At 38.2% G+C, this 27,406-nt stretch overlaps 1 protein-coding gene across 1 annotated transcript in view; it reads right to left on the reverse strand.

The window, feature by feature from the left end:
• cacna1g (calcium channel, voltage-dependent, T type, alpha 1G subunit) overlaps positions 1–26,831 on the reverse strand; it is a 174,152-nt gene extending 147,321 nt beyond the window's left edge. The window contains exons 1-2 of the mRNA XM_052112236.1: positions 26,725–26,831; positions 12,116–12,249 (exon numbers count right to left, since the gene is read on the reverse strand). Of these exons, the coding sequence (XP_051968196.1) occupies positions 12,116–12,249; positions 26,725–26,817 (227 nt within the window). The 5' untranslated portion in view covers positions 26,818–26,831. The remainder of the gene's footprint in view (positions 1–12,115; positions 12,250–26,724) is intronic.
• Positions 26,832–27,406: the final 575 nt, after the last annotated feature.

Raw genomic sequence — 27,406 nt, forward strand, 5'->3', positions numbered from 1 at the left:
AATTATCAAAAAGTAAATCTTCAAAAACACACTGAAATTTGGATAGTTGAGTATTGCATAAGTCAATCCTGGGTCTCAAATTTGCTCGCAGGGTTAACCTAAAAGTGAGTGGTGAGTGTGTGCCAGGAGAGAGAGTGAGTTGAGGGGTCTTTTTAGGGCAAATAACTACAATGCTTCCAGGAAGCCTGTCAGAGCTTTCAGTCCCTGCAAATGTAAGACACTCAACTCCCAGACAAAGAGCCAATCATAGAAGAGAAGAGAAGAGAAGAGAAGAGAAGAGAAGAGAAGAGAAGAGAAGAGAAGAGAAGAGAAGAGAAGAGAAGAGAAGAGATTAATAAAGTAGAAGTGGAAGCAAAAGAGAATGTGGATGCAGAAAAGGTAAGAGAGTTGGGCCTGGTTTGATTGTGGAGCAACCAGTTTCAACATTATCCAAGATGATGTATTTAACATTCAGCATTTCATTTGAGGGGCTGAAGAAAAAGTAATACTGTAAGACAAACAATAAGTGGAGCTCTCCAATTCTTTTGTTGTTTTTCTTTGTTTGTCCTGTATTTAGTAATCTTTTTCCAATCAGTTTTACCAGGGACAAACTGCTGAGCATTCGGCAGCACATACCAGACAATCTTTTCACGGATTTTGACTATTCGGATGCTTTTCTGGACATTTTAGTAAGACGAATAGCTGTATTGTTAAAGAGACACAGGCATGGGAAACAAGCCAGCATGCTGGTCAGGCTTCATCAGCGCAGAATTCGAACAGCGCTGCCGAGTTTTGATCTAGCAAATCTCCACTCTATTCATAACAAAATGGACGAACTTCATCTCCTCACCCATACAAACAAGGACTTTTCAACCTCTGATGCCTTGTGCTTCACAGAAACCTGGCTGAGTTAAACCATTCCGGACAGTGCATTACATCTGCCGGGCTTTCAGCTGTTCAGAGCGGATCGCATCGCGGATTTAATAGGAAAAACAAGAGGTGGTGGAACATGCTTTTACATCAGTGAAAGTTGGTGTACAGATGTAACAACCTTAAAGGAGATGTGCTGTCCTAATTTGAAAGCACACTTTATTAACTGTAAGCCTTTCTACTCGCTACTGGAGTTTTCCTTGTTTACTCTGGTGAGTGTTTATATCCCACCACATGCGTGCAAGAATGCAGCGTTGCAACAGCTGGCTGATCAAATCACAGACACGAAACCACAATACACGGACTCACTTATTAATATTATTCTTGCCGATTTTAACAAAGCCAAACTCACCTGCCCAAATACAAACAGCACATTACATGCCCAACCAGAGACAGAAATAAACTGGATCATTGCTACACAACAATAAAGGATTTATATCGGTCTGTCCCTTGTTCAGTTCTGGGACTCTATGATCAATGTCTGGTTCATCTTCTTCCAACCTACAGGCAGAAACTAAAATCAGCTAAACCTGTATTAAAGACTGTAAAGACTTGGACCAATGAAGCAGAGCTGTAACTCAAGCCTGCTTTGACTGTACTGATTGGAGTGTATTTGAGGCTGTAGACACCAATCTGTACAAGCTCACAAATACTGTGACATCATATATCAGATTATGTGAGGATATGTGCATTCCTACTAGGACTTATTTAACATACAACAACAACAAACCATTAGAGACTGGTGTTGGTCCACCTGAAACAGGTCTCAAACAGGTCTGTGGATTATGCCGTCAATATGGGATTGCATCATATCCTGCAACATCTGGACAGACCAGGGATATATGCAAGGATTCTTTTTTGGACTTCAGTTCAGCTTTCAACACCATCATCCCAGCCATTCTCCAGACTAAATTACACCAACTCTCTGTTCCCATGTCTATCTGTTAATGGATCACCAGCTTTCTGACGGACAGGCAGCAGCTAGTGGGACAGGGGAAATTCACTTCCCGCTCATGTACAATCAGCACCCACTACCTTTTTGAACTGTTGCCTTCTGGCAGGCACTACAGAGCACTGAGCACCAGAACTATCAGGCAAAGGAACCATTTTTTTCCCTCAGGCGATCCATCTTATGAACAGTTAAAACTGTCCAATTGAGCAATAATTACACAGTATATATATATATATATATATATATATATATATATATACACACTCACCTAAAGGATTATTAGGAACACCATACTAATACTGTGTTTGACCCCCTTTCACCTTCAGAACTGCCTTAATTCTACGTGGCATTGATTCAACAAGGTGCCGAAAGCATTCTTTAGAAATGTTGGCCCATATTGATAGGATAGCATCTTGCAGTTGATGGAGATTTTTGGGATGCACATCCAGGGCACGAAGCTCCCGTTCCACCACATCCCAAAGATGCTCTATTGGGTTGAGATCTGGTGACCATTTTAGTACAGTGAACTCATTGTCATGTTCAAGAAACCAATCTGAAATGATTCAAGCTTTGTGACATGGTGCATTATCCTGCTGGAAGTAGCCATCAGAGGATGGGTACATGGTGGCCATAAAGGGATGGACATGGTCAGAAACAATGCTCAGGTAGGCCGTGGCATTTAAACGATGCCCAATTGGCACTAAGGGGCCTAAAGTGTGCCAAGAAAACATCCCCCACACCATTACACCACCACCACCAGCCTGCACAGTGGTAACAAGGCATGATGGATCCATGTTCTCATTCTGTTTATGCCAAATTTGGACTCTACCATCTGAATGTCTCAACAGAAATCGAGACTCATCAGACCAGGCAACATTTTTCCAGTCTTCAACTGTCCAATTTTGGTGAGCTCTTGCAAATTGTAGCTTCTTTTTCCTATTTGTAGTGGAGATGAGTGGTACCCGGTGGGGTCTTCTGCTGTTGTAGCCCACCCGCCTCAAGGTTGTGCGTGTTGTGGCTTCACAAATGCTTTGCTGCATACCTCGGTTGTAACAAGTGGTTATTTCAGGCAAAGTTGCTCTTCTATCAGCTTGAATCAGTCTGCCCATTCTCCTCTGACCTCTAGCATCATCGAGGCATTTTCGCCCACAGGACTGCCGCATACTGGATGTTTTTCCCTTTTCACACCATTCTTTGTAAACCCTAGAAATGGTTGTGCGTGAAAATCCCAGTAACTGAGCAGATTGTGAAATACTCAGACCGCCCGTCTGGCACCAACAACCATGCCACGCTCAAAATTGCTTAAATCACCTTTCTTTCCCATTCTGACATTCAGTTTGGAGTTCAGGAGATTGTCTTGACCAGGATCACACCCCTAAATGCATTGAAGCAACTGCCATGTGATTGGTTGATTAGATAATTGCATTAATGAGAAACTGAACAGGTGTTCCTAATAATCCTTTAGGTGAGTGTATATATATATATGTTTGTGTGTGTATATATATTGTCATATTGTGTATTTCTGTATATATTTTATTTCTATTCACTTTTATTTTTATTCTATTTTTTCTTCTTGCTGTATTGTTTGTGCACTGGAAGCTTCTGTCACCAAGACAAATTCCTTGTATATGTATGAATACTTGGCAATAAAGCTCATTCTGACTCTGGTAAATATTGTCAGCATTTTCACAATATGTCTTTTCTCTTTTTCCTGACTAGGAAAAAGTTGGCACATGAAGGACGTGATCTTTTTGTGCAAACCTAATGTAATTGGAAACTGCACGCAGAGTAATGCCTGAAATAATAGCGAATTGGTTCCCTGTCAAAGTATGCAACATTTGGTAAAGCGTTATGGAAAAAGTCATAAAACGCACTTCCATCAAGGTTATGGCAAAGCATGCTAGATTCAATTCTAAAAATGCATTCATACCCAAAGTCTTGTTAAAAATTGCAAGTTTTTTCTTGTCATAGAATGGAGAGCAATGAAACTTTGTTTTTTACCTTGAAACAATTTGTGAAATACACTATAACACTCCCTGTAGATGCTCAGTGTGTTAGGAAAGTTGTGTGTGTTTAGAGTGTATAAAGACTCCCTGAAAGGGAAAAAGGGCAGACTAATTTGTGAGCAAGCGAGAAGAAGTTGCCAAACCACTGCGGGTGTCTGAAACTGATACCTTGTCTTTGTGGGGTATATTGAGGGTCTGCATTCTCTAAAGGCTTGCTTTTAAAGATTGATAAGGGAGCAGGCTAGCCTCAATGTCTCCGCAGCTGAGACACACAAAGACATATGATCCTGAGCACAGCAGCCAAATCTTTAGACCTCTATAAGCTTTTGGCTCATATGAGAGCAGGCTCTCACCTCAAATAAATGAGATGGGAAGATTGAAGAAAGCAATGTCTATGTGAAAGGGGTTTTGGAAATAGGACCATCCAGTCCAACCACCAACACCAATTTATTCACTTTGTGCACAAGCTAAAGTGAGTTTTAGGTGTGTGATTTATTGCATAGGAAAGCAAGAAGTTCTCCAAAAGGAAAAACACAATAAATGATAAACTTTAAACTGAAACAAATGGTTCCTATAAACTGTGCCTCCCAGCTCTCTGGTTTCTAATGAATTATACTTTTTCTCTTACTTTGTTTGGCACGTTTTGCCAAAGACAAAAAAGGAAATTATTAAAGGGACAGTTTACCCAATGAAAGTATGACTTAAATTGCCATTAATACAATAGCAATTGTAATGTGTCAAAAGACTTGGAATGTACCCTTTCCACAGACTGTTTAGTGTTATTTATTTATTTATTTTACCATAATTAAGCTGGGTAAATCTATAATTTTTTTATTGACTGATGTAGATTTATATCACTTTACTTAAAATTAGGGCTGTCAATTTAACGCGTTAATAACGTGCGATTAATTTTACAAAAAATAACGTGTTAACAAAATGTACGCAATTAATCGCAATGCTTTCCTGAGAAATTCCTGAGAAATGCAAGCTTGTAGTACCAGCTGTTTACTCCAGAGGGCAGTAAGTGAAATGTCATCTGTGTGAGCAACACACAGTTAATAACAGTGAACAAAACATTAACAACCCTTCACCAGACACACAACACAAACATGCGTTATGTTCTTGCATTCAAAACACTTGAAGGAGCGCAAATGCGAACTGAGGGATCTCAAGATGTGTTTAAAGACTGAGTATTAAACTATATTTAACTTGACACAGGGACCTACACATTCAATTTTTATGACACAACACACCCGAGACGCAACACAAGCATGTCTGATGCAGGTGGTATGGTCTTTACCTCACAAATATTTAATTACCAACGAGGTTAAGGAGGTGTCCTTTAAACTGTTACACCGTTTTTACCCTGTCAATCTTTATTTAAGAAACATGTTCCCTGAAATAGATCCACTTTGCTCCTTCAGTAATGCTGTAGATTAATCTGCCCCTCACCTTTTTTGGGAATGTGTCCACGCTGTAGTATTTTGGAGAAAATTGTATTTTGTTTGTACGTACCTCTATTTTAACTAGTGTTTTTTTGCTTTATAAAGACGTTTTATTTGGTTTTCACAGTTTTGATAACTTAAGTTAATATTTTCTTATTAATCTGTTTATTTTTCTTGCCAAGTTTTTTATACAATTTATGTCTATAAAGCCCCTAATTGCACTTTTTTGCAAAGATTTGAAATATTATTTAAATACTCTTTGTACCTCCAACAACTCCAAAGCATTGAAAACCGTTTGCACTATGTAATGAATATAATGTATTGGCATTATTGTAAAATATATCTGTAGTATTGTGTACTATGTATATACCCCTGGCTTGTTTCTCAAAAAAAAAAAAAAAATGTCTGACGCAGGTGTACATTGATGGGTCCTTAAACAAGCACTCATAATAAATCTCCAACTGATTGACAAATTCACTTGTGAAATGGATTGCTGTGACCTGTATGCCAATGATTGACTTATGATCAATAATATGGTAGTAAACAATACATTGTATTCTAAAGCCACTTTTTGAATGGGCTTATCAATGATTAACTCTTCTGCCACAATAATGTAATGCATTTTAATTATCTGAATATTTGTTATTATATATATATATATATATAATTTTTTAGATTTAAAGATAACTATGTATCATTATTTCATCATTATATATTGAATTATTGTTATATGAGGGGCTTTCTCAGCAAATCTTTGTATATGCGATTAATTGTGATTAATTAATCGGGACACCCATGTAATTAATTTGATTAAAAATTGCAATCGATTGACAGCCCTACTTCAAATGAATTATATTACCAGGCATTAAATAATAAATAAAAACTGGTTAACACTGCTGCTGTGCAAGTGACAGTAAATCTGAAATCTTTCTCTCTTCAGACTGTCTCTCTCTCTCTCTCTCTATATATATATCCCCCAGTGGAAATTTGTGAAAATAAATGGAATTATTCTTTGTTTTTGTTTTTATTACTTTTATTTTGTAAAAATAATATTAACTGTGTCCTCTCATTGACCTCTATAGAAATGTACCCTTCTACAGTTTACTTCCACATTGTAAACCCAGAACTGTAATATACAGTAATGCATTAGTTGTATGGACCACTTTTATGGTACTTTTTATGTTGCTTTTTTGTTAATTTTGTATTTTGACAGCCTCATTCACTTTCATTATGTGATAAAGACTCTGCTGATCGCACTGCTGAGGATGTGAAAGACTATAAGGACTAGGGATGTGCACGGTAACCATTTTAACATTTGGATGATAGCGAGGTTTCACAAACAGTTAATTAGTGTTTCGTTGGGATGAGAGAATAAATAATGTTTATTGTACTGGAATTTCCTTAAACACTACTCAAAATACCAGCAAATAAAGTGCACAGTGAGCAATGAGACTAAATAGCACAATACATAGATCTTCAAAAAATAAAATCTCACAGTTAAGTCAAACAAAAATAATGAAATCGTTACAGCCTGTATATGTGCTTTGCCCAGGCAGGTACTCATATCCTTATAGCAGCGAACGCAAGTATTTTCATGTGTGTTAAATCAGTGTTTCCCAATCTTTTTTCTGCCATGGCACACTTTTTACAAGTAAAAAAATTCTACGGCACACCACTATCCCACATAGGCTAACCATCATCTACATTTTTCCTTTTCAAGAACTTGTCCATGTTTTCTGTCTGTCTTAATAGCGTGTTTACTTGTAATGTTTGAAATTCGGCTATGCAAGGAAAAAAAAAAAAACAACAACAACAAGTCACATACAGTGCTTGCATTAGACTTTCTCATCGTCTGTCATTTTGACGGACAGGGTCATTTTAATTTTCATATTTTAATGATAATAAGACATTTAATTGCTTTTAATTTCATTCACATTTTCATTTTTAATCACGAACTTACAGGACGAGAATATGATTCTGCATTTATTTATTTATTTATTTATGAAGAGAACAGATGAATGCAAATTAATGTTTTTTTCCCCGCAGTGACAGCGAAGGCCACTAAAACACGACATATGAACAACGCAATATTACAAAAAAATAAATCTGATTAAAATATGAACAAAACAAATAAAAAATTACCTGAACAGAACTCAATCGACAACTCAAAACTTCCTCCTGGTCCGCATCGACTTAAACTGGGTGCTCGCCTGTGCGTAATCAAATGCATCAAGGGACGACTTCTCATGTCAGTGTCACAGAGGGGCGATTTTATGAGTTTACCACATAAAAAGCAGGAGATGTGCACAATAAACATTGAAAACATGTATTTGGAAAAGAGAAAAAAAAGCTTGGAGTTGCTTTGATAGATAAAGTAATAAAAGGACTCGTTCATGTTTAGGTCGAAGCATTTTCTTGGTGAATTTATATAGTTCAATTACTGGGGTCTCCGATATTCATAAATGATAAGGTAATATTTAATTAAAATGAATGATGAGGCATCATCATTACAGTGAACAAATTTTAACAGTTTTTAAATATTTCTTGTTGCTTAATACTCTCAGAGACATTATTGGTGAAGCACAAACGAAAAACACTTTTATGTGACGTCACTTCACAATTAATTCAGCAGTGCTGAAGCGAGTCATGTGAAAGATCCTTATTGTGTATAAATAGCACTCATTTTTGGACATTAATCATTGCATTCACTATCACAAAAGTGACCGATTATGCTTTCAAAGATGAGGAGTTTGGATCCCCAAAATACTTAAAAAAAAAATAAAAAAAAAAATATATATATATATATATATATATATATATATATATATATATATATATATATATATATATATATATATATATATATATATTCGATGCATTTATTTATTTTGTGGAATTTTATAATTTTCCACGGCACACCTGACAATCTTTCACGGCACACTAGCGGCACAGTGGTTGGAAAACACTGTGTTAAATAGCCTCTTCTGTGCTTTGAATTGTTAAATGCATAAAAATCAAATGGCACTAAACTTTTTAGATTTTTGTGTGTAAATATGCACACAAAAGGGAAAAAACACTGTATTACTATTTTTCAAGCTTAGAAACTTTGCTTTTGGTATTCTAATAGTGTAGCATCAGAAGGTTAACCGAACGTTGTCTATCTGTGCACTAACTGTACCTAATGCAAAAGTCATGAATTACTGAAGCTTTTTTGATGGTAAGCTTGTCATCTGGAGAAGTTTCAAAACACCCAGAGGGGACCTGGTCTAAGCCAACATGCTGGTGGAACAAGCCAGCAGTCTGTCACTCTTGTATGGTTATCTCGTGTACACATTTTGGCTGATGTCTCCTGGATGTACTTCCATATGTTTCATATTCTGGGCTAATTTCCATCTCAACAAATAATGCTATGCAATTATCAACATGAAACATGAGGTTAGGTCAGTGGTCACAGTGGTCAGTGGGCAACAACTGTGCTGTCACTGGGTCAGAATTGACAGACATCATGGAACGGAAATGGCTGGATGTCCTTGTTTTGCTTAGAAAGCACACATAATGCCAAGTTAACTCTAAGACCAATTTATGTGTGTGGATACGCATGTGTGTGCATGAGTGGGTCTATGAATGTGTGTTGGATAGCAAATAGCCTTATGGTTAACAATCTACAAATCTTCCATCCAGTGGCATGTATTTCAATCATGTTTTGAAGTTTTCACAAACTAGAGCAGGAATCAAATGATCGATTATTCACATGAAAGTGCAATGTGCCCAATTTAGAAGCTTTCCATCAAATCAAAATAAAATAAAATTAATCAAATCACTTTATTGTCACTTAACCATATACACAAGTGCAACAGTGGGTGAAAGTCTTAGGTGCAGTTCCAAGCAACATAGCAGTGTGACAATTACAATAAACATCTGATTTACATATAACACAATTTACACATCTTGTTACACAACACAATATACAATGTAGACCTAATAATATATAATATACAGTATACACAAAATAAGCATGGCACAAGCTGATAGATTCTTTGAACCTGTTAGCAAATCAGCTTTCTCACATGTGATATGCCTAGGCAATTGGCTCCTACAGTGTAAGCTGACAGGTCCTTTGACATGTAATTGGGAAGTCAAACAACTTACATACTCTCTCTTTGCATAACATTTAAATTTGCTCACTTTGCGAGGAAGCCAGTTTCTCTGCAGAGCACTGACGATATTTTCTCTGAAACCTTCCACCTCCACTTATCTAATTGCGCAGCAGCATGTCCACATGCTTAACTCAGTATGTCTGTTTATGTTCTAGCATTAGCAAGTATCTGCACTTACTCTACAGCAGCAGCATACCATTTCTGGTCAGCCAAGATCAATAGCCTATCACTATGTCATACCCACATTAACATGCTTAGTCTTTTCAAGAGTTGCCATGACTGAACTAAGTTCACATTTACAACTGAGAATAGAGGACAGAGAGAAAACTTGTGAGTGTGAGAGCAGTGTTGGGTAAGATTATTCCAAAAAAGTAAACCACTACTGATTACTTCTCAAAATTATAATTAGATTACTTTACTGACTATTTCATGGGGAAAGTAATCAGATAACTATTTATTTTACTTTGAAGTTACTTTCTAAATCCAATCAAACCTGCGAAAAATACAAACGTGACACTAATAGCTATTTTAGTTCTTTAATATTGACTGAAACAATAACAAAATTACAGCAACATGGCTAAGAGATCCAATGCATTTCTAAAAATGCAACTTAAATTTCTTATCTCAAATATGCTGTAGTAGTATCTTCAAGTGTATGTGTGTGTGTTTACAATGTGTGGCATGTATCTGTCCAGTATCCTTGTTTACCTATGTTTGTGTTGGTGTGAAAGATAGAAAAAGAATACTAACTAATTTTAAAACACATTCGCATACAGCTTTGATAGTAAAACCATTGTGCATGTGATGTTTCTTTTCGGTGTGCATATACTGGTTTGCTTGTGTGTTGCATCATGCATGTGTATGTGTGCATGTACAGGATGTCTGTTTGTGTGTGTATATGTGCAGCATGTGTTGGTTTTAAACAACTTTACAGCGAGTAGATTATTTCTACCTCCTTGCTTGTGCACGGACGAATTGAGTATCCTTTATCACTTGCGCATGTGTTACGCTATTGCATTCTGTTTGTGTTTAATTGTGTAAAGTACATGACGAACATAAAAGAGCCATTGCATAACGTCTTTTTCAAGATGGCATTCTGCAAATGCTTCCTCCTTGTGAGCGATATCTCTCTCTGTCAGATGGGAATGAGCACTGTTTTCCATATACACCTCTCCTCCCACGGCAGCTGCATAAGACACACGATGGAGGTAGGGCTGGGCGATAAAACGATATCAATATTTATCATGATAAAAAACTCCACGATATCGATGAATAGCTTTTGAGTAATTTTCAATATATAGCCTGTGTTCTACATCTAGACATATGTGTTGCTAAAAACACTAGCAGTTTGGCTTTCTTGTCGTACGTTTACACGCGTGCTGAGCGAATGTGAGCGAGCGCTTTCAATTCCGAGCATCAAGCTCACGAGGTGGATTGTAAAATTGACAGTTCTGCTTCAGGGGAAATGCAGCCTCAGACTGTATGAAGTTGTTATTGTACCCGCAACGCAGGTCACCGCGTTCCGGATCCGGACCCCAGATTGATTCCATCTTGACTGCAAGATATCATAACGATGGTTACGCCCTCTCCTCGTCTCTAGTGAGCAGCGCACTGAAACACGCTTCACTGATGCCCTGTCCGGGGCCGCACCCGCTTCCTCTTTTCCCCACATGTGCATAAACACGAGGTGCGTGTTTCCAGAGTGCCTTTAGACCAAAAAGTTTTATCTTTCTAAATTTAGTTTTATTAATCAGCATGTTCCAAGCCTTTAATAATAATCAAATAGATTTCAGTTCTAATTTTGTGAAATGATTCAGATGTCATTATCTCTGACAAGGATGAAAGACAAAACAATTACTAGTTTGTAGCCTAGTCTTTCTCACTTTAATGAAAATAGAAAAATGGTCCATTCAGACTTTTATATTTTCAAAAGTTTCTCTCTGGAGATACCCTGAAAAAAAATCTGCAATGTGAAATGTCGATATCGAATGATATGAAAAAGAATATTGTGATAATATTTTTTGCCATATCGCCCAGCCCTAGATGAAGGCGCACGAGGATGGGGTAGAGCATGAAGATTTGAGGAGGATTTGTCTCCAGCCCAGCCCAGCATGACACTCTCCTCCAGCCAGGGCTGGGAGCAAGCTGACACAGCGCTCAATGAGATTGAATTTGAGTGCATGAAAACTTGAAACGCTTCGCTTTCGTTTTCAAATTGAATAAACAACTACACTCCGCTGCATCCATAGTAACACCACTCACTCATCTGCCGTCACCACGATACGTGTCCTCTATGCCTTAGTGATTTGTTAGAGTACATGCTCATTAGCTGACACATCAACACACAAAAAAGTACTAACATTGGAATGTAATACATTTTCAAATGCATTCTACTTAATTAATATGATTGTCTTAGCAATACATTTGTAATCCATGTAACGTAATTTTATTAATGTCTGTAACGTAATCAGATTAATTTAAAAAGTAATATGTTACATTAATGAGTTACCACAAAATGTAATTAGATTACAGTAACACGTTACACGTTACTTTGTAACGTGTTACACCCAACACTGTGTGAGAGGCTAAAATGGCAAAAGTAAAACTCAACTCTAGTTTCAATAAATTCGGTTTAAGATTACTTACCCAGCCAGCACAATGAAGAAGTCTAGTCGATTCCAGGTGTCTCCAAGGTAACACTTTTTCCCAAAGATGCCCAGTGCAAACATCTTGATTACCATCTCAATTGCAAAAAAAGCAAAGATGAAGTCATCAAAGTCCTGAGAAGAAGAAAGAAATATCCGACGTGTTAGAAAAACTCAGAACGCTACATTGCCAAATACTGCAAAAGTGTTCTTCTTTGATCAAACTTCAGTACACTACAGATTAACCCACACTTAATTTAGAATGACTTATAAATAAAGAAATAAACCCTACACAGGCATATGCAGATGAATATTACATTTTCCACTTTGATATCACAGCATGGTGTGTGTGCGTCCATGTGCTGTGGGGCTAAGCCTTGACTTTTCCTTAGAGTGAGCTTAATGAGTCTGTCCGAGTGAGCACAAACAGGAGAGTCAAGCTTTCACCCACAAATCCTCTGCTAGTCCTCTGCTAATGTTCCCCAAAATGTGTTTTGCTTTAAATAACCTAAATATGCAACACAGGAATAGAGATAATGATATGCAGGTTGGAGCCTATTATTAATGAAAATGATGAATGCAATCCATTAAGAGATAAAAGAGTCAATGACACCTGCATTATAACTTTGAATTACTGTTCTCCGCTTGTGTACTTTTCCCTTTGGAGGCAAATTATTTTAGTGACTTTAGTTTGTGCTAATGGCCATGACGATTAAAGCCTGAAGTGCACCTTTGCCAGATTCTGGAAGAATTTACTCACAGAACTCTCCTTTGTAGTGATCTGAGAAAAATACAATACTGTCCAGCAATGGCTGTACAACCCAAATTGGTAATGTTCTAGAGAAACTCTCTTCTTTTTTGTCTTTTAAGCATTGTAACTGAAAATAGTAAAGTCTGTTATGAATTGGCAACAATAGCATTGCACCAGTGATGCAACCAGTATTACAGTTAGGAATAAATATCTGGATAAATCAGTTTAAAACATATCTCCTTATGTATGATGAAGTTATGAGAAAAGCTACTTCAATCTACAGCATATTCAGTTTATTATTGGTAAAAAAATGGTTTGTTGTTGAATAGATTGTTGATGTAGACTGTAGCATTGGCAATGCATGATTTGTCCCATATTTGAAGCTAGTCAGATAGGTTCTTCCTTGTAAATGTTGCCTAATGTGGGTCAGGGACCATCTAAAAAGACCATAAATTAAGCTAAAACATCCTAATACTCTCGGTGTGATAAGGGACCATCTGAAAAGTCCACACAAGTGAAAACTGCCATCGCTCAAACAGTTACTCATACAGTCCTTAAAACCATGTAATACGTTTATTTTATACACAGTAAATACATTCAACTTGTCAAAAATACCACGAGTCATTTCAAGCACATAATATGTTTATGTTATGTAACAAACAGCATAATTGTCACTAAAGTACCACAATAACAGTTCACAGCTTGTATATGCACAGCCATCATATCTAAACATGATATTCGCATCCACGCAGCCACGTCTGCTTATTAGGTGCAGATGCGGTTTTCATTCACACACAGCAGTGCGCAAGTCTGTGCTCAACCCTGTCAGGCTTTCAGATTTTATTCAGAATCCCTCAACAATGCAAAATAATGGAAAGTCAGATTGTCAGATTCAACAGCCAATCAGATTGATTTATTTGTTCTTGATGGGTGTGATATTAATGATATGTCCTGGTCAAGGCCTTCTAGCAGGCCTTGAGTGACGTAATCACGTTTTAAGTGATATACGTAATTTAAAAGCGAAGAGCACGAGATCTTGCTGACGAGACGGCTGTCATCACTGCTGGTATTGCTGTTGAGAAAGAGATCCTTATGGATTTAAAAACACAAGATGTTCTGCATGACCATGTGATTGCTTCATTTATTAAACAGGAAAGGAGGACTGATTTTCACTTCAAGTAAATTGGTAAGTGCTTTTTGCAATATAGAATTTAGGCTGCTGGAGAATTCAGTGTCGGATCAAGTTTTGAAAAGTAGAGATGCGTTCGGAAAGTCGGATTTTACAACTTCCTACAAGGAAAAGTGCAATGGAATACATTTTGAAGTCAGAATTATAACTTGTAGGCTTGTGCAGAAATTCTTAACTCTGATTTCGTCGAGATGCAGGGGCATGATGCCACACTAACATGTCGACATTCAGGGAGATATACAAAGTAAGTGATAAACATTCACTTTATTAAGTAATATCGATAAATGAGTTCATTTCCACATTACATGATAGAGAGCTTGTTTAACAAATGCCTACAGAAACAGATGTATAAAACATGGTCAATTGTAATCTCTTTTGATAATCGTACAACTGTAGCACAAATACTTGCGTTGCAGCATTGTTTATCAGTTGGGTTGCTAGGAAACATCTAATGAGAGTCAAACCCCTGCTAAGCTAACATGAGTGTTTCAGTTTTTTTTCCTTAAATGTCATCTTCCGAATATCGGTGAATGGATTGCATTTATGGTCAGAGATATCAAGTAGGAATATCCCACATCCAACTTGAATGGAACGCAGCATAAGCATGTACCCTGACGAAAAACATACAGTGAAAATATTTTTTATCCACATATCCCAACTAAGCTGGGGTCAGGGCCCTGCAATATTGACAGATCTTGACCTCAATACTTCAAAAGAGATGGATGCATCTCATATACAAGTTTAAAAAATCTAAAATCAGTGACTGTTAAATTACTCTTCTTTTAAATATATGGTTTCTCAGCAGTCCATGAAGAGCTCTTGGCTTGCACAGCTGTATGAGCATGTGTGTATACATCTCTGCGGACCCCTTCTACGGTTCAACAGATCTCTCCAAAGATAAACGACGCAGACCAGGGGAACCCCTCGACATAACAGTTTCAGCCAGCCTGTACAGCTCAGGGCTTAAAAATTCTCCACAGCTCATCTTTTTTTCTCTCTGCCTCTTAAACACACACACACACACACACACACACACACACACACACACACACACACACACACACAAACACAATATATGAATATCTTCCCCTTTATAAAGCCATGTCTGTCATCTCCTTTGTTTCAGAGAGCCTCTTTCCATATTCCTCCGCCCTTCATTTTTCTCACCACCCATTTCTATTTTATACATGTCATCCTTCTCTTTCATATTTCTGGGGAAGCATTCAAAAATAGCTAGCATAAAGAGTCAGTCCTGTGTGCGTGTGTGGAAGCGAGGGTGTTTGTGCATGTATGGTGATCTTTTGGCACTGAATAAATCTTCTCATGGTGTCCCTTTTGTTGTACAAATAGCCGAGCGCTTTATTGTCTGAGCTGTGAGTAGGTTATTCCAGTGCGACTCTTGCACTTTCCTCTGAAAACCAGTTCTTTAAATACAGGAAAAAAATAAACTAAATCCACACAGAACATCCATCCACCCCCACAAACACACGCATAGAGGAAGCTGACACAAACATTCACTATGGGTAAACAAAAATATCTTCTGCATTCCTTCTGTGTTCATACTAATTGATCTTATTCATGTGAGCAGAGAGCGGTTGCTATGCTGATGACATCATTTAGTCTAGAAGGAAAGTGTACAATGCAGCAGATAAACACCAGCAATCACACTCAGACTCAACGAAATATTAAACATACCCTACTGAAATTACAAAATCTAGCCTTGATTATGCAAGTAACCAGTAAGTATGCCGATGTGGTTTTATTGTATTTACTTGTTAACACAGCAGAAATATATATACAGGGGAATTTTAATTTGGAGGAAAATATTATTCTAATTTATAATAGTTTTAGAAGTGTTATAAATTACCATAATTTTGACTTCTGATTCAAAACCTAATAATTACAAAGATGTTGGCCATGTAACGACTTCCCTATGTGAAAACTGGTCTCCACTATGTGCCGTTTACTAAACATTTCCCTTCTATGATTCCTATGCACTTAGTCCTATGGTATAGTTGATGTTTATCAATAAGAAGCATAGCTACCCAAATACATGAAAAAAAATAACTAAAATACACAGTAACCATCCCAATGAATATCCCACTATGCTAATGTCAAGCAATAAACTACTGTCATCATTTGAATAACGTAAATTGGATTCCAAAGTGAAACAACTTACAAAAATTATGAAAATGGGTTGGCAATGGTAAGAAAAACAAGCCAAAAGAGAAAATTATCATCCAGACACAGACATACACCAATCAGCCACAACATTAAAACCACCTGCCTAATATTGTATAGCGCCCCCTTGTGCTGCTAAAACAGTGCCAACCCACATCTCAGAATAGCATTCTGAGATGATATTCTTCTCACCACAATTGTACAGAGTGGTTATCTGAGTTACATAGACGTTTTAAATTCAAACTAATCTGGCCATTCTCTGTTGACTTCTCTTATTAACAAGGCATTTCCATCCTCAGAACTGCCGCTCACTAGATGTTTTTTGTTTTTGGCACCATTCGGAGTAAATTCTAGAGACTGTTGTGCGTGAATATCCGAGGAGATCAGCAGTTATACAAATACTCAAACCAGCCCGTTTGACACCAACAATCTTATTATCTAATCAGACAATCATGTGTCAGCAGTGCAGTGCATAAAATCATGTTATACAGGTTTAGGAGGTTCAGTTAATGTTCACATGAATCCCTGAATGGGGAAAAATGTGATCTCAGTGATTTGGAGCATGGCATGATTGTTGTTGCCAGATGGGCTGGTTTGGTAACTCAGATAACCGCTCTGTACAATTGTGGTGAGAAGAATAGCACCTCATCTATTCTGAGATGAGGGTTGGCACGGTTTTGGTGGCACAAGGGGGGCCTACATAATATTAGGCAGGTGGTTTAAATATTGTGGCTGATCAGTGTACATAGAAAAAGAAAAAGTGTGGTAGACAAACAGATAAGAGACAGAGAACGAAAGATATGGCTAAAGAATGATAGCTAATTCATTCTGTAATTTTAACTCACGCATGGAGAGCTTCTATGATTCTGTGTGACTGCAGGTACAGTAACCGGTCGGGGCAGCACACATACATAGACACACACTTACGTGGTTTTATTAATCCATCATTACACCTTATGCAGGTTAAGCTTGACTCAGTGGGTGGACACTTTGAGCTGCAATAATTTTCTCCCAACATACATGCATACAAAGTCAGTACAGTATAAGCATTTCTAGAAATCGAATCATCCCAAGAAAACGTCTCGGTTACATGAAGCACAACCCTGGTTCCCTAAGTGGGAACGAGGCACTGCATAATTGCATTAGGACACGCCCTGAGTGTCATGTGATCTGAAGCCCTTATACAATCATGCAAATTCATTGGTTAATGCCGCTTAAGCGACGCCCCTGCGGAGCTACGTCTCGGGCTCCATAAAGGCACTCGCTTCATGCCATAGAGTCAGATTTTTTGCATGAAGGCACAAGCATATGCAGCTGCTAGAGAGTATTGCCCGCTTACAAAGCATCTTGTTCAAGCATAATCGCATCAGGAACAATATACATTCACTCCATGCGAACAGCAGCTGCCAACTGTCTACGCCCGTGTGGCAAGCATATAGTGGTGCACAAGTGAGCTAATGCATCTGCATAAAACAGAGGGAATTATGAGTTAATTCTTAAAATATTGAGTTAATAATTAATAAAATGAGAAGCTGGAGTCAAACCCTTGTCTAGTTCATAAAATCTAATGTCCTCCAAGGATGCACCTCTAGCCAAAGCCCATGCGGATGCCATGCTCCTCATAGAATGAGCTGAACTACCTGAAAGCTACGGCAAATTACGCGCTTTGTAAGCACTTGAAATTGCATCCACTAGCCAATGAGACAGATATTGATTGGACACAAAAGCACACAAACAACTGCACTGACTTACACCACTGGCTAGGACAGTCAACATAAACTCGCAGCGCCTGAACTGGGCAAAGCATGTGCAATCTTTCATGCTCCTCTGACTGAAATGGTGGAGGACAGAAAGCCTTAAAATTAATAGTCTAAAAGCGAAATTATGTAAAAATGACCTTGGGCAAATAGCTCAAGCGAGGTCTAATCACCACCCTTGAACACCCTGGCACAAAATCCATACATACAAGGGATTAATCAACAGGGCATGCAAATTCCCAACCTTTTTAAACGACGCAAATGCCACCAGCAGGGTCGTTTTAAAAGTCTGAAACTAACACATAAATCCCATAAAGGAATGCTGCCAGGACAAAAAGGTCTAATCCTGTCTGCCAACAGAGACTCCATTGATAAGCACATGCTCAGCCACTATAACGGCAACACAGATATTAAGCGTTGCTTAGGAAACCCTGGCTCCAAAACACCACTGCAAAAATTCGAGCACTGTACCGACAGGGCAGTGAACTGGATCTTCACCTTTTGCTGTACACAAAGAAGCAAAAATACACCACTTGAAAGTATGAAGCTTCCTATTTGATGGAGCTCTAGCATCCAGAATGGTATCAACCGCAGCAGGGGATAAACCATCGTTCAAAAAAGTGCTCCGTTGAGGGGCCATACCCATAACTAACACAAGTCTGACCTGGGGTGCCAATTGTTGCCCAGAGCATGAGAAAACATGTCTGTTCTGACTGGAATCTCCCAAGGCACTTTCTCCAGGAGAGAGACCAGAGTCAAAACCATACTTGAGATGGCCAAAACGGCAGAACTCTCTGCAGAACTGCGTGCAGCAGACTGATCGGTGGAAATGCGTAAAGACGCGTTGTTGGCCACTGATGTGCCAATGCATCGATGCGTATTGGTGCAGGTGGCAAGAGGGAAAACCAGATGGCACAGTGTGACATCTCGCTCGAAGCGAACAGATCCACTTCCGCTCTGCTGAACCTTCTCAAGATTTGTTCCATAATCAGAGGATGTAATGTTTACTCTCTGGGCATCAAATCCTGTCTGGACAGGAGACCCCCCCCACCCCCCCCCAAATTCAACCAGCCCAGAACACGCACTCCTCCCTGGTAATAGATGTAGGGCACCACCGTCCAGTTGTCTGGCCAGAAAAGGACATAGCTGTCCTGGGAGGAAAATCTTAATGCCAGCAGCACTGTGAACATCTCAAGACAGTTTATGTGCCAATATTACTGCTGGCCCATTCAAACTCCATAGGCTGGACGACCCTTGTATACAGTATCCCAATCCATGGAGGAGGTGTCTGTCGTTCTAACTTTGCGGTGACACATCTGTCCCAACAAAACACCAGACATAAGAAGGCTGGTCCGTTTCCACAGTAACAGAGTTCGGTAATACCCACGTGTTACTTTGAAGAGACGGGACGTATGCATCAGTGGTTCTTTTTGGAGTTCATCCACCACTGAAAATGTTGCAGGGAGAACGCGTACAACTCTGAACATCGCTAGATGCTGGCGGAATGACAGATTGCGAGCTGGAGACAGATGTGGCAGCATCGCCTGCAAATCTAGCTCCACTCCTAAAAAGATAGTCTGTTGCCTTTGGAACAAGACACTCTTGTCTAGGTTTACACACAGCCCTAGATTGCTCAGATGGCTGAGAATGACATCTCAATGTTGTGCAGCCAAAGTCTCCAAGAGGGCTAGCACCAACCAATCGAAATTCAAAACATGGATGCCCTGAAGCCTCAAGGGTGTCAAAGCCGCATCCATGAATTTTGTGAAAGTGTTTGGTGCCAGTGCAAGTCTGAACGGAAGGATGCATAACTGCTTTGCCCCCGAAAGCGAATCTGAGAAAGCACCTAAGATTTATAAATATATATATATATATATATATATATATATATATATATATATATATATATATATATATATATATATATATAAATGTGTGTGTGTGTGAGCAGTATTTATCACTTTGTGGGGACCAAATGTCCCCATAAGTTTAGTAAAACATGAAATTTTGACCTTGTGGGGACATTTTGTCGGTCCCCATGAGGAAAACAGCGCTTATAAATCATACTAAATTATGTTTTTTGAAAATGAAAAAATGCAGAACGTTTTGTGTGAGGGTTAGGTTTAGGGGTAGGGTAAGAGATATAGTACAGTATAAAAACCATTATGCCTATGGAAAGTCCCCATAAAACATAGAAACACAACATATGTGTGTGTGTGTGTGTGTGTGTGTGTGTGTGTGTGTGCGTGTGCGTGTGTGTGTGTGTGTGTGTGTGTGTCTGTAAATACACACCTATTTGAAGGGAATCAGAGATTTGTTTAACTGTTTCCTGATTTAATTAATGAAACTTTAATGACACCGCATTAACTGATCAACTAAACTCCTTGAAATCAGGGTGGCAGCATAAGCCTTGTGTTGAGACTGGTATGCGTTCATAAGAATAACAGTGCTTGCAGAGACCAGAAAAGAAGAGCAGTGAAGAAATAAATGATAATGTGTTGGGTAGAATAGAAGGGGCATGCTCCCTGGCTTTATTGTATTAACCTGAATTCTAATATTCCAGCAAAGGCATTCTTTTAGAGCTTCTGCTGACGACTAACCTGAGTCACATCAGCTACGCAGCCCAGGTGTGTCTCTCTGACAGTGATGGGAGTTCATTTTGTCTTTGTAAATTTCCTGATGACCAGATTTAAATTAATATTTCTGTCAAAGCACACTAATTTCCCCATGGCAGGAGGAAGAGTGATTTGAGAGAGCAGTTGGAAAAGATAATCACTGTAAAGACTCACAGCCCAGGGATAAAACAACCCAATCCGTTTATTTTACATGTAAACCAGGGAGGAGCACTCTCTAATACAGTCACTGCGGTTGACTGGGTTCCCATTTTAGTATATGTAGATTTAGTATATGTACAAGTTTACAGATAAAAAAATGTAATAAAACATTTCCATTCAATCCCAATTAAAAATTGGCATTATACAGTAAGTGGAAAGCAATTTAACCCTGTGACAGTGAAGAGTAAAATATTATATTTCCAGGAAATTCACAGCTTTAATAAAAGTATTTTAAATTAAATTCCCATGTTAACAGTAAAAAACACTATACCATGCGTATCCCTTAATATACGCCTAAAACAACTTTACTGTATACTACTACCGTATAGGGGTGGGTAAAAGTATTGTTTTTCAGATTATTCGTAATCTTCATTTGATCTCGATATCGATTCTTAAATCCCAAGATCGATCTTTCACTCAATGCACTACCCTCTAAATGTCGTGCTATGCGACTAAAGTGAATATATTTGGCAACTGGCTGGTCAATTTTTACATTTTACTCACAAATAATTGTGTAGTTTAGTCTTGGAGTGTTCAGCAGTGAGATCCTTTCACAGAATTTGTTCATTGTTCTCTGTTATGTGTATTCAAGAATGAGATCCACGCATCCCATTTGTCATTGAATACTGTCTTTTTTAATACCCTCTCTGTTCTTTACAGTCAGCTGTTGATCAAAAACAACTACAAAATAATTTAATTCTAATCATGCATGGCACAGATGAAGTAAAGCCATTTGTGTCCACTCTAGTTAACATGCACTCATTTAAAGGCATTGTTTACAGAAATGCATTTTTTTTTTTTTTGTTAAAGATACAGTACTGGTTTTAGCACATGTTCAAAAAATCTATGTAAATATTTATAAATAGTACAAATTATGCAATTTAACAATAAATATGTATAAAATATATTATTTATGGATTGAATACATTTAATGTGACCACAATTATGAAAAGAGTAATAAATATAAATAGTAAAATGTATATTTTCCTAATTAATCTAGTTAAAATGTCCCCTGTATAATAAACAGCATTAGCTGGGGGAGAATTTGTTTTATATGTAAGCAATTATTTATATAATTATTTATACAGCACATTTCATACAACATGTAAAGTGATTTACATAATAACAAAATAAATAAAAAAGGCATACAAGTAAATGAAATAAATCAAAAAACAAATGACTGACTGAGTGAATAAAAAAAGTTATGTTTTATTTAAAAATTTATTGAATATGTATATCAAATATTAATAAAAAAGGACAACAATTTATGTTAGTTTTAAAAAGTAATGTTTAGGGGTCAATGATGTGACACTTTGTCCAAATCTAATAAATTATCAAACAATACATAAAAAACCCAATTCACACATAACAATTACTTGAATACACCTCTTCTATGATAAACATGTTTTCAATTAGTCATATTTATATATTTTTTGGTGCTTAGAGTAAAAAATGTCATGTGGTGCAACTGGCAGTGACTGGGGAATGTCCTCCATGGCCGGTAACGCTGGCAGTGACTGGGTAATGGCCTCCATGGCCGTGAGCACTGGCAGCAACTGGGGAACAGGGGCCCCTTATCCTCCTCCTCCTCCGGTAGGTCAGAAGCACTGCTTTGGGAATGGTCAGCAGCAAGCTCCTCCGCCACCTGGTGGTTAGCAAAGGCCCCTCCATCTCCTGGTGGTCAGCAGCCCGCTACCTCTTTTCTCAGCGGCGTGAATCCCAAGAAGGGCCAGAGATATGACAGGGCACCGGCTGAGAGGGGTCTTGGGATTCGGCATTCCATTTCTGCTGCATAAGCTCAACTTTTGCAAGCCAGAATTAGTAGTCCACCAAATCCCAATATGGCCAGCTAAATATCTCCCCCAGCTCCTCACAAGGGAGGAAAAACTTTAATACAAAAGCAAAATATCAAGAGAGAAAACTAAAACAGGACTGACAGGATTGAACAAGAACTGACTGACACAAAAACAATCTGGCACAATACTGAACACCAGTGGGGTTTAAAAGGGGAAAAAGGAGATAGGAGACAGGTGCTAGCACGAACCAGTGTTGCCATGGTAACGCTGATTGAGCTGCTGAGTGGCATCTGTGGGAGACACGAAGGACAGTAAAAACAGAACCGATGGGCGAAGGAGACTGTCATGATCCCACCAAAAGAAGAATAATCTAAGACTAAAGTAGCAGGATCATGACACTTCTATTATTATTTCTTTTAAAAATTCAGTTAAACAGTTTTATTCATCCACCAAATCAAAGTAAAGTGGCACAAGCAACGGGTTCAGTAGGTAGTAGTTTTGTTGTCATGTGACACAAATCATAAAACAGAGAAGGTTTCTTTAGACTCACAAGACTGTGTGTGAAATCGTAATTTTATAATATAATTAAATATCGATATTTTGACATTTAAATGATGGTTCAGGACATTTGGTGCAGCCATGAGGAAAAAGTTGTGTACACTTATGTATTCACTTTTATGGACATGGGGCAGGGGTGCCCTCATGGGGGCTGCTATATTAGCATCACATGACCAGCTGAATACTACACACATAAAAAGTGACTGCCCTGTAATTGGACACTTTTATTAACGCATTAAATTAAAACTGGTTTACTGTGCATAGTGAATTTCTAAAATGGCATTGTTAACTGAAAACTACTGTGATTGAATGATGCAGCCTCCAGGCACTATAGGTGTCAGTGAAAGCCTATGTAAGCCACTCTGACACACTTCAGAAAATTACTGAGTTCACCTTCAAATAAAAGAACATATATTGAAATAAAAATTGTTGTGCTATCAATAAGGTATACTCTACTCTACTATCATAGCCATACTTAAGACCAAAACTATCCAAGAGACCTATAGACCCAAATACCATACTAGATTACACTACTCTATGTCGTGTCATGATACCATACGTATTATACTATACTATACAATGCTATCCTTTAATTATGCCATACCAAATTACAATGTGCTATACCACACACCACTTTGCACTATGCAATAAATACAAATGAAATAAAAATGTTACTTTTAAGAAATTATTTGCTCTAGGCAAGTAATTTTGTCAAGAGTATGTAAATATTGATTTCAAAATCCAGTCTGGCAGCAAGCCACCACTCAGTTGATCTACAGTATGCTTTATGCTTTAGTTCACCTTTGAAAAGAATGTTATAATCACTTCTCATTGACACGCTGTACAGTGAACATGACCCGCTGTCATGATGTAAAAGGTACAGATTAGTTTCATTCATCACACCAACCATTAGTTTAATAACTCAAAAATAAGAGGCAATTCACCTCTTGTAACAATCAGTCATTGTATTTTAAACCACTTCATTACAATGACTGGATGAGTGGCTTTGAATTCATGTTTTAAGTAATTCATATAATGTGGTTTAATCCTCTCTGGGGATTAGCTATTACAGATTGATTTGTTTTTATAAGCATATGACACCACCATAGCATAAAAGATATGACATATGATATGGGTAAACATACCCATACAATATGGGTAAATAAATCTGTATCTAGCTGCAATGGACAGTCAACCTGGGTGTTTGCCTCCATTGTCTGGCCGCTTCAACACGCATCCTGTTTAATGGGAATTACGGGACGTATGCTTTGTGGGATGTCACACCACTGATCATTTTGATAGTCGACTGGGGGCGGGGATCACCCGCCCCCTGTTTTGCTGCTTAAATAACTGTAAGTTAGAAGAGGCATCCGGAGGCATTTATTTCAGCCAAAATACAGGACGTCCTGGCTAATATGAGACAGTTGAGATGGCAATAGCAAATACTACACCACTGTCATCCATTGTGCTCTGTGCTACGCTTTCTTCTAACATAATAAAAGCATCTTGTGGAGTGGAGGGGGGGCGGGGCCGGGGCGGAATATCGCGCACCCGGTCACCAATCGGCCTGATGAGGCGCGCGAGGGATAAAGGCGGCCGGTGACGATGGTTCGAGAGAGAGAGAATTACGGCCACACGCCATGTGTGTTTATGTTTATGTGTTTGTGCTTTTGGTTTAAGTTTACATTAAATTATGATTTATGTTGACAAGCCGGTTCTCGCCTCCTCCTTGCCCATCTTTAACCGTGTTACACATCTTTACTTCAATTTAAACGGGTGTTTCAAAGTCATTCACTCGCACTGCACACCACTGGGGAGACCAAAGAGGTGATGATGTAAAAGGAGGCATTGATGTCTTGCTGTTGAGGCTGTTGCATTAATCAAGGCCCCCTAGTTACGTAGGAAAGTCATGGGTGAAGCAAACAAGTTGTTTTTGCAGAATGGTGTCAATAAATGCTCTTTTTGAAGCACTTTGGTGCACAGATCGGGGACTACAGGGGCACAAGCCCCTAACCCTTTCGTTCACAAATCTAAAGGTGCCCTTCACAAATGTAAAGATGCCCTTTTAAGAGGTGGTGCCTTTAGGAGGACAGAGATTGATGGCGGATTTCGCTACATACTCTCTCCATTTCCTTTCCCCTTGTCCCTTCTGAGATCTGTGCACTTCACTGGTAGGAAGTTTTAAATTCTGGAAGTTACTGTATGTTTTTTATAGCACATTAAACACTTATACTCTTATGAGATTAAGGAAAATTGTAATCCTTATGTCATGACCCCTTTAAGGGGTAGGGTTTGCATAGCCAGACCTTTGACTATGGTAAGAGATTTGGTCCGTATTGCACATAATGTTTTGTTCAAGAACAGCCTACTAAGAGAGTAAGAGCCATCTGGCTGACAGTTACAATTTGTTTTGTTTTTAAATACAGTTTATAATAATAAATTGGCAAGTAAAAAGGTATTTCAATAATAGTGTGGATGTTTCAGTGAAAGATTGCACAAAAAACACACTGAAAATAGACGAAAATGTGTAGATAATTCAGAAAATGTGCATAGACTATTTCACATAACAATGAAAACAAAGCAGAATATGCAGTTTTGCTAGTTGATCTAGTTCATTTGCTCAAAAGAGAATCAAACAAAATTCTGAATATCTTTCAAAAAACTGATATAACTAACTAACTCGGCAAACGTAGAGAAAAATCACATCCAAAGCGTTTGTTGTATGAACTGGGTACGTTGCAAATACAACTATGTTTCCAGTCCAACTGATTATAAAATTGTGTGTCCTTAATCTTAAAGTTGTGCCAAAACCAGCCTCAGTTCACTATATCGAGAACAGGTTTTCTATTTTTAGTGTGCTATATGCATAAGATATATGGATTGTAGTGTGCGTGCCATCCGAGGCTATAAGCCCATGATTTTGGTTAGTCTATAATATTTAAAATTGTCTTTATACAGTATGAAAACAACAGAAGTCTATGGTATGTCCCTATTTATATAGCTAAATAAACATGAGTGGGTGTGTGTATGCATGTGTGTGGTTGTGTAAGAGGCATGCATAGCAGATCCAAAGCAGAAAAGAGAATTTAGCGCTCTTGTATCCTTAAGGCAACACACTCATCTGTTAAATAAAGCACAAGGAATTTAGCAGATTTAAATCAGTTACCAAGCCATGTACCCAAGTCAATGATAAACCAGAGCAGTGTCTTTCCTGTGATAATCTGCTTTGAATTACAGGCGAGGATCTCTTTGTTGCCCATCGCCACATGTGGTTTTAGGCATTCCTGTGTCTTTTGGAAAACAGTCAATACAACATGCTCCAGGATATCTAGAGAAACCCAGAGTTCCACGAAGATGAGAGTTCAAAGAGAGTAAAGACTTCCCACTTTAGTGTTCTAAAAGTTGTTGAACACTTTCATTTGTCAAAAATCATTTAAACTCTGGGTCCAATTACATTTTTGTATGTTGTCCATCTGTTCCTTTTTTGATCCATGAAAAGTACACCAGATTAAGAGAGGTGAAGTATGAACGGCATGAAACTTACCTTCAGGATCTTGCATCGCTCCGTGTCACAGAGGCTGTCCTCACAAGGGTGAAACATCCCTAGAGTAACACAGTTCAGCAGGATCACCAACATACTGGCCCTCTCGAACCATGTGGAGAGCAGGAGTTAAGGAGAAGTACACAGAAGAACAACACAAAACACATACAGTACAATCTCAGAGACAGCAAAAGTTCAGTTTGCAGGGTTCCCATCCTGTTTGAAAATAGAAAAGAAAATTGGCCACTCAGCCTGCTCAGGCTGGTTTGTTTAGGTTAAGTTCTGAAACCAACTGACTGACTAGCTAGACCAGCTTGGACAGGCTAGGACATGAGCTAGACTGTCTTAAACCAACTCGGGGTGTAAAGTAACGAATTACAAATACTCATGTTACTGTAATTAATTACTTTTTTGAGTAGTTTAAAAACTGCATACTTTTACTTGAGTACATTTTAAGAGCTGTAACTGTACTTTTAATGCGCTATTTTCCCACCGTCTGTTTTAGCTACTTCCCTCTCCTGATTTTATATTTATCTATCAACATGATTGGCTTGGGAGATTCTTGTGACTCCCGTCAAATAAAATCACATATTAAAAAACAATACAGCAGCTGTAGATTTGGTGCCATCTGTTATGGATGTGGAGAATGCCACAAGCACAGTTCAATACCTGAACATCTCAGCAG

This window comes from Xyrauchen texanus, chromosome 40 (assembly GCF_025860055.1).
Source record: "Xyrauchen texanus isolate HMW12.3.18 chromosome 40, RBS_HiC_50CHRs, whole genome shotgun sequence".
In the NCBI taxonomy this organism is placed as follows: Eukaryota; Metazoa; Chordata; class Actinopteri; order Cypriniformes; family Catostomidae; genus Xyrauchen; species Xyrauchen texanus.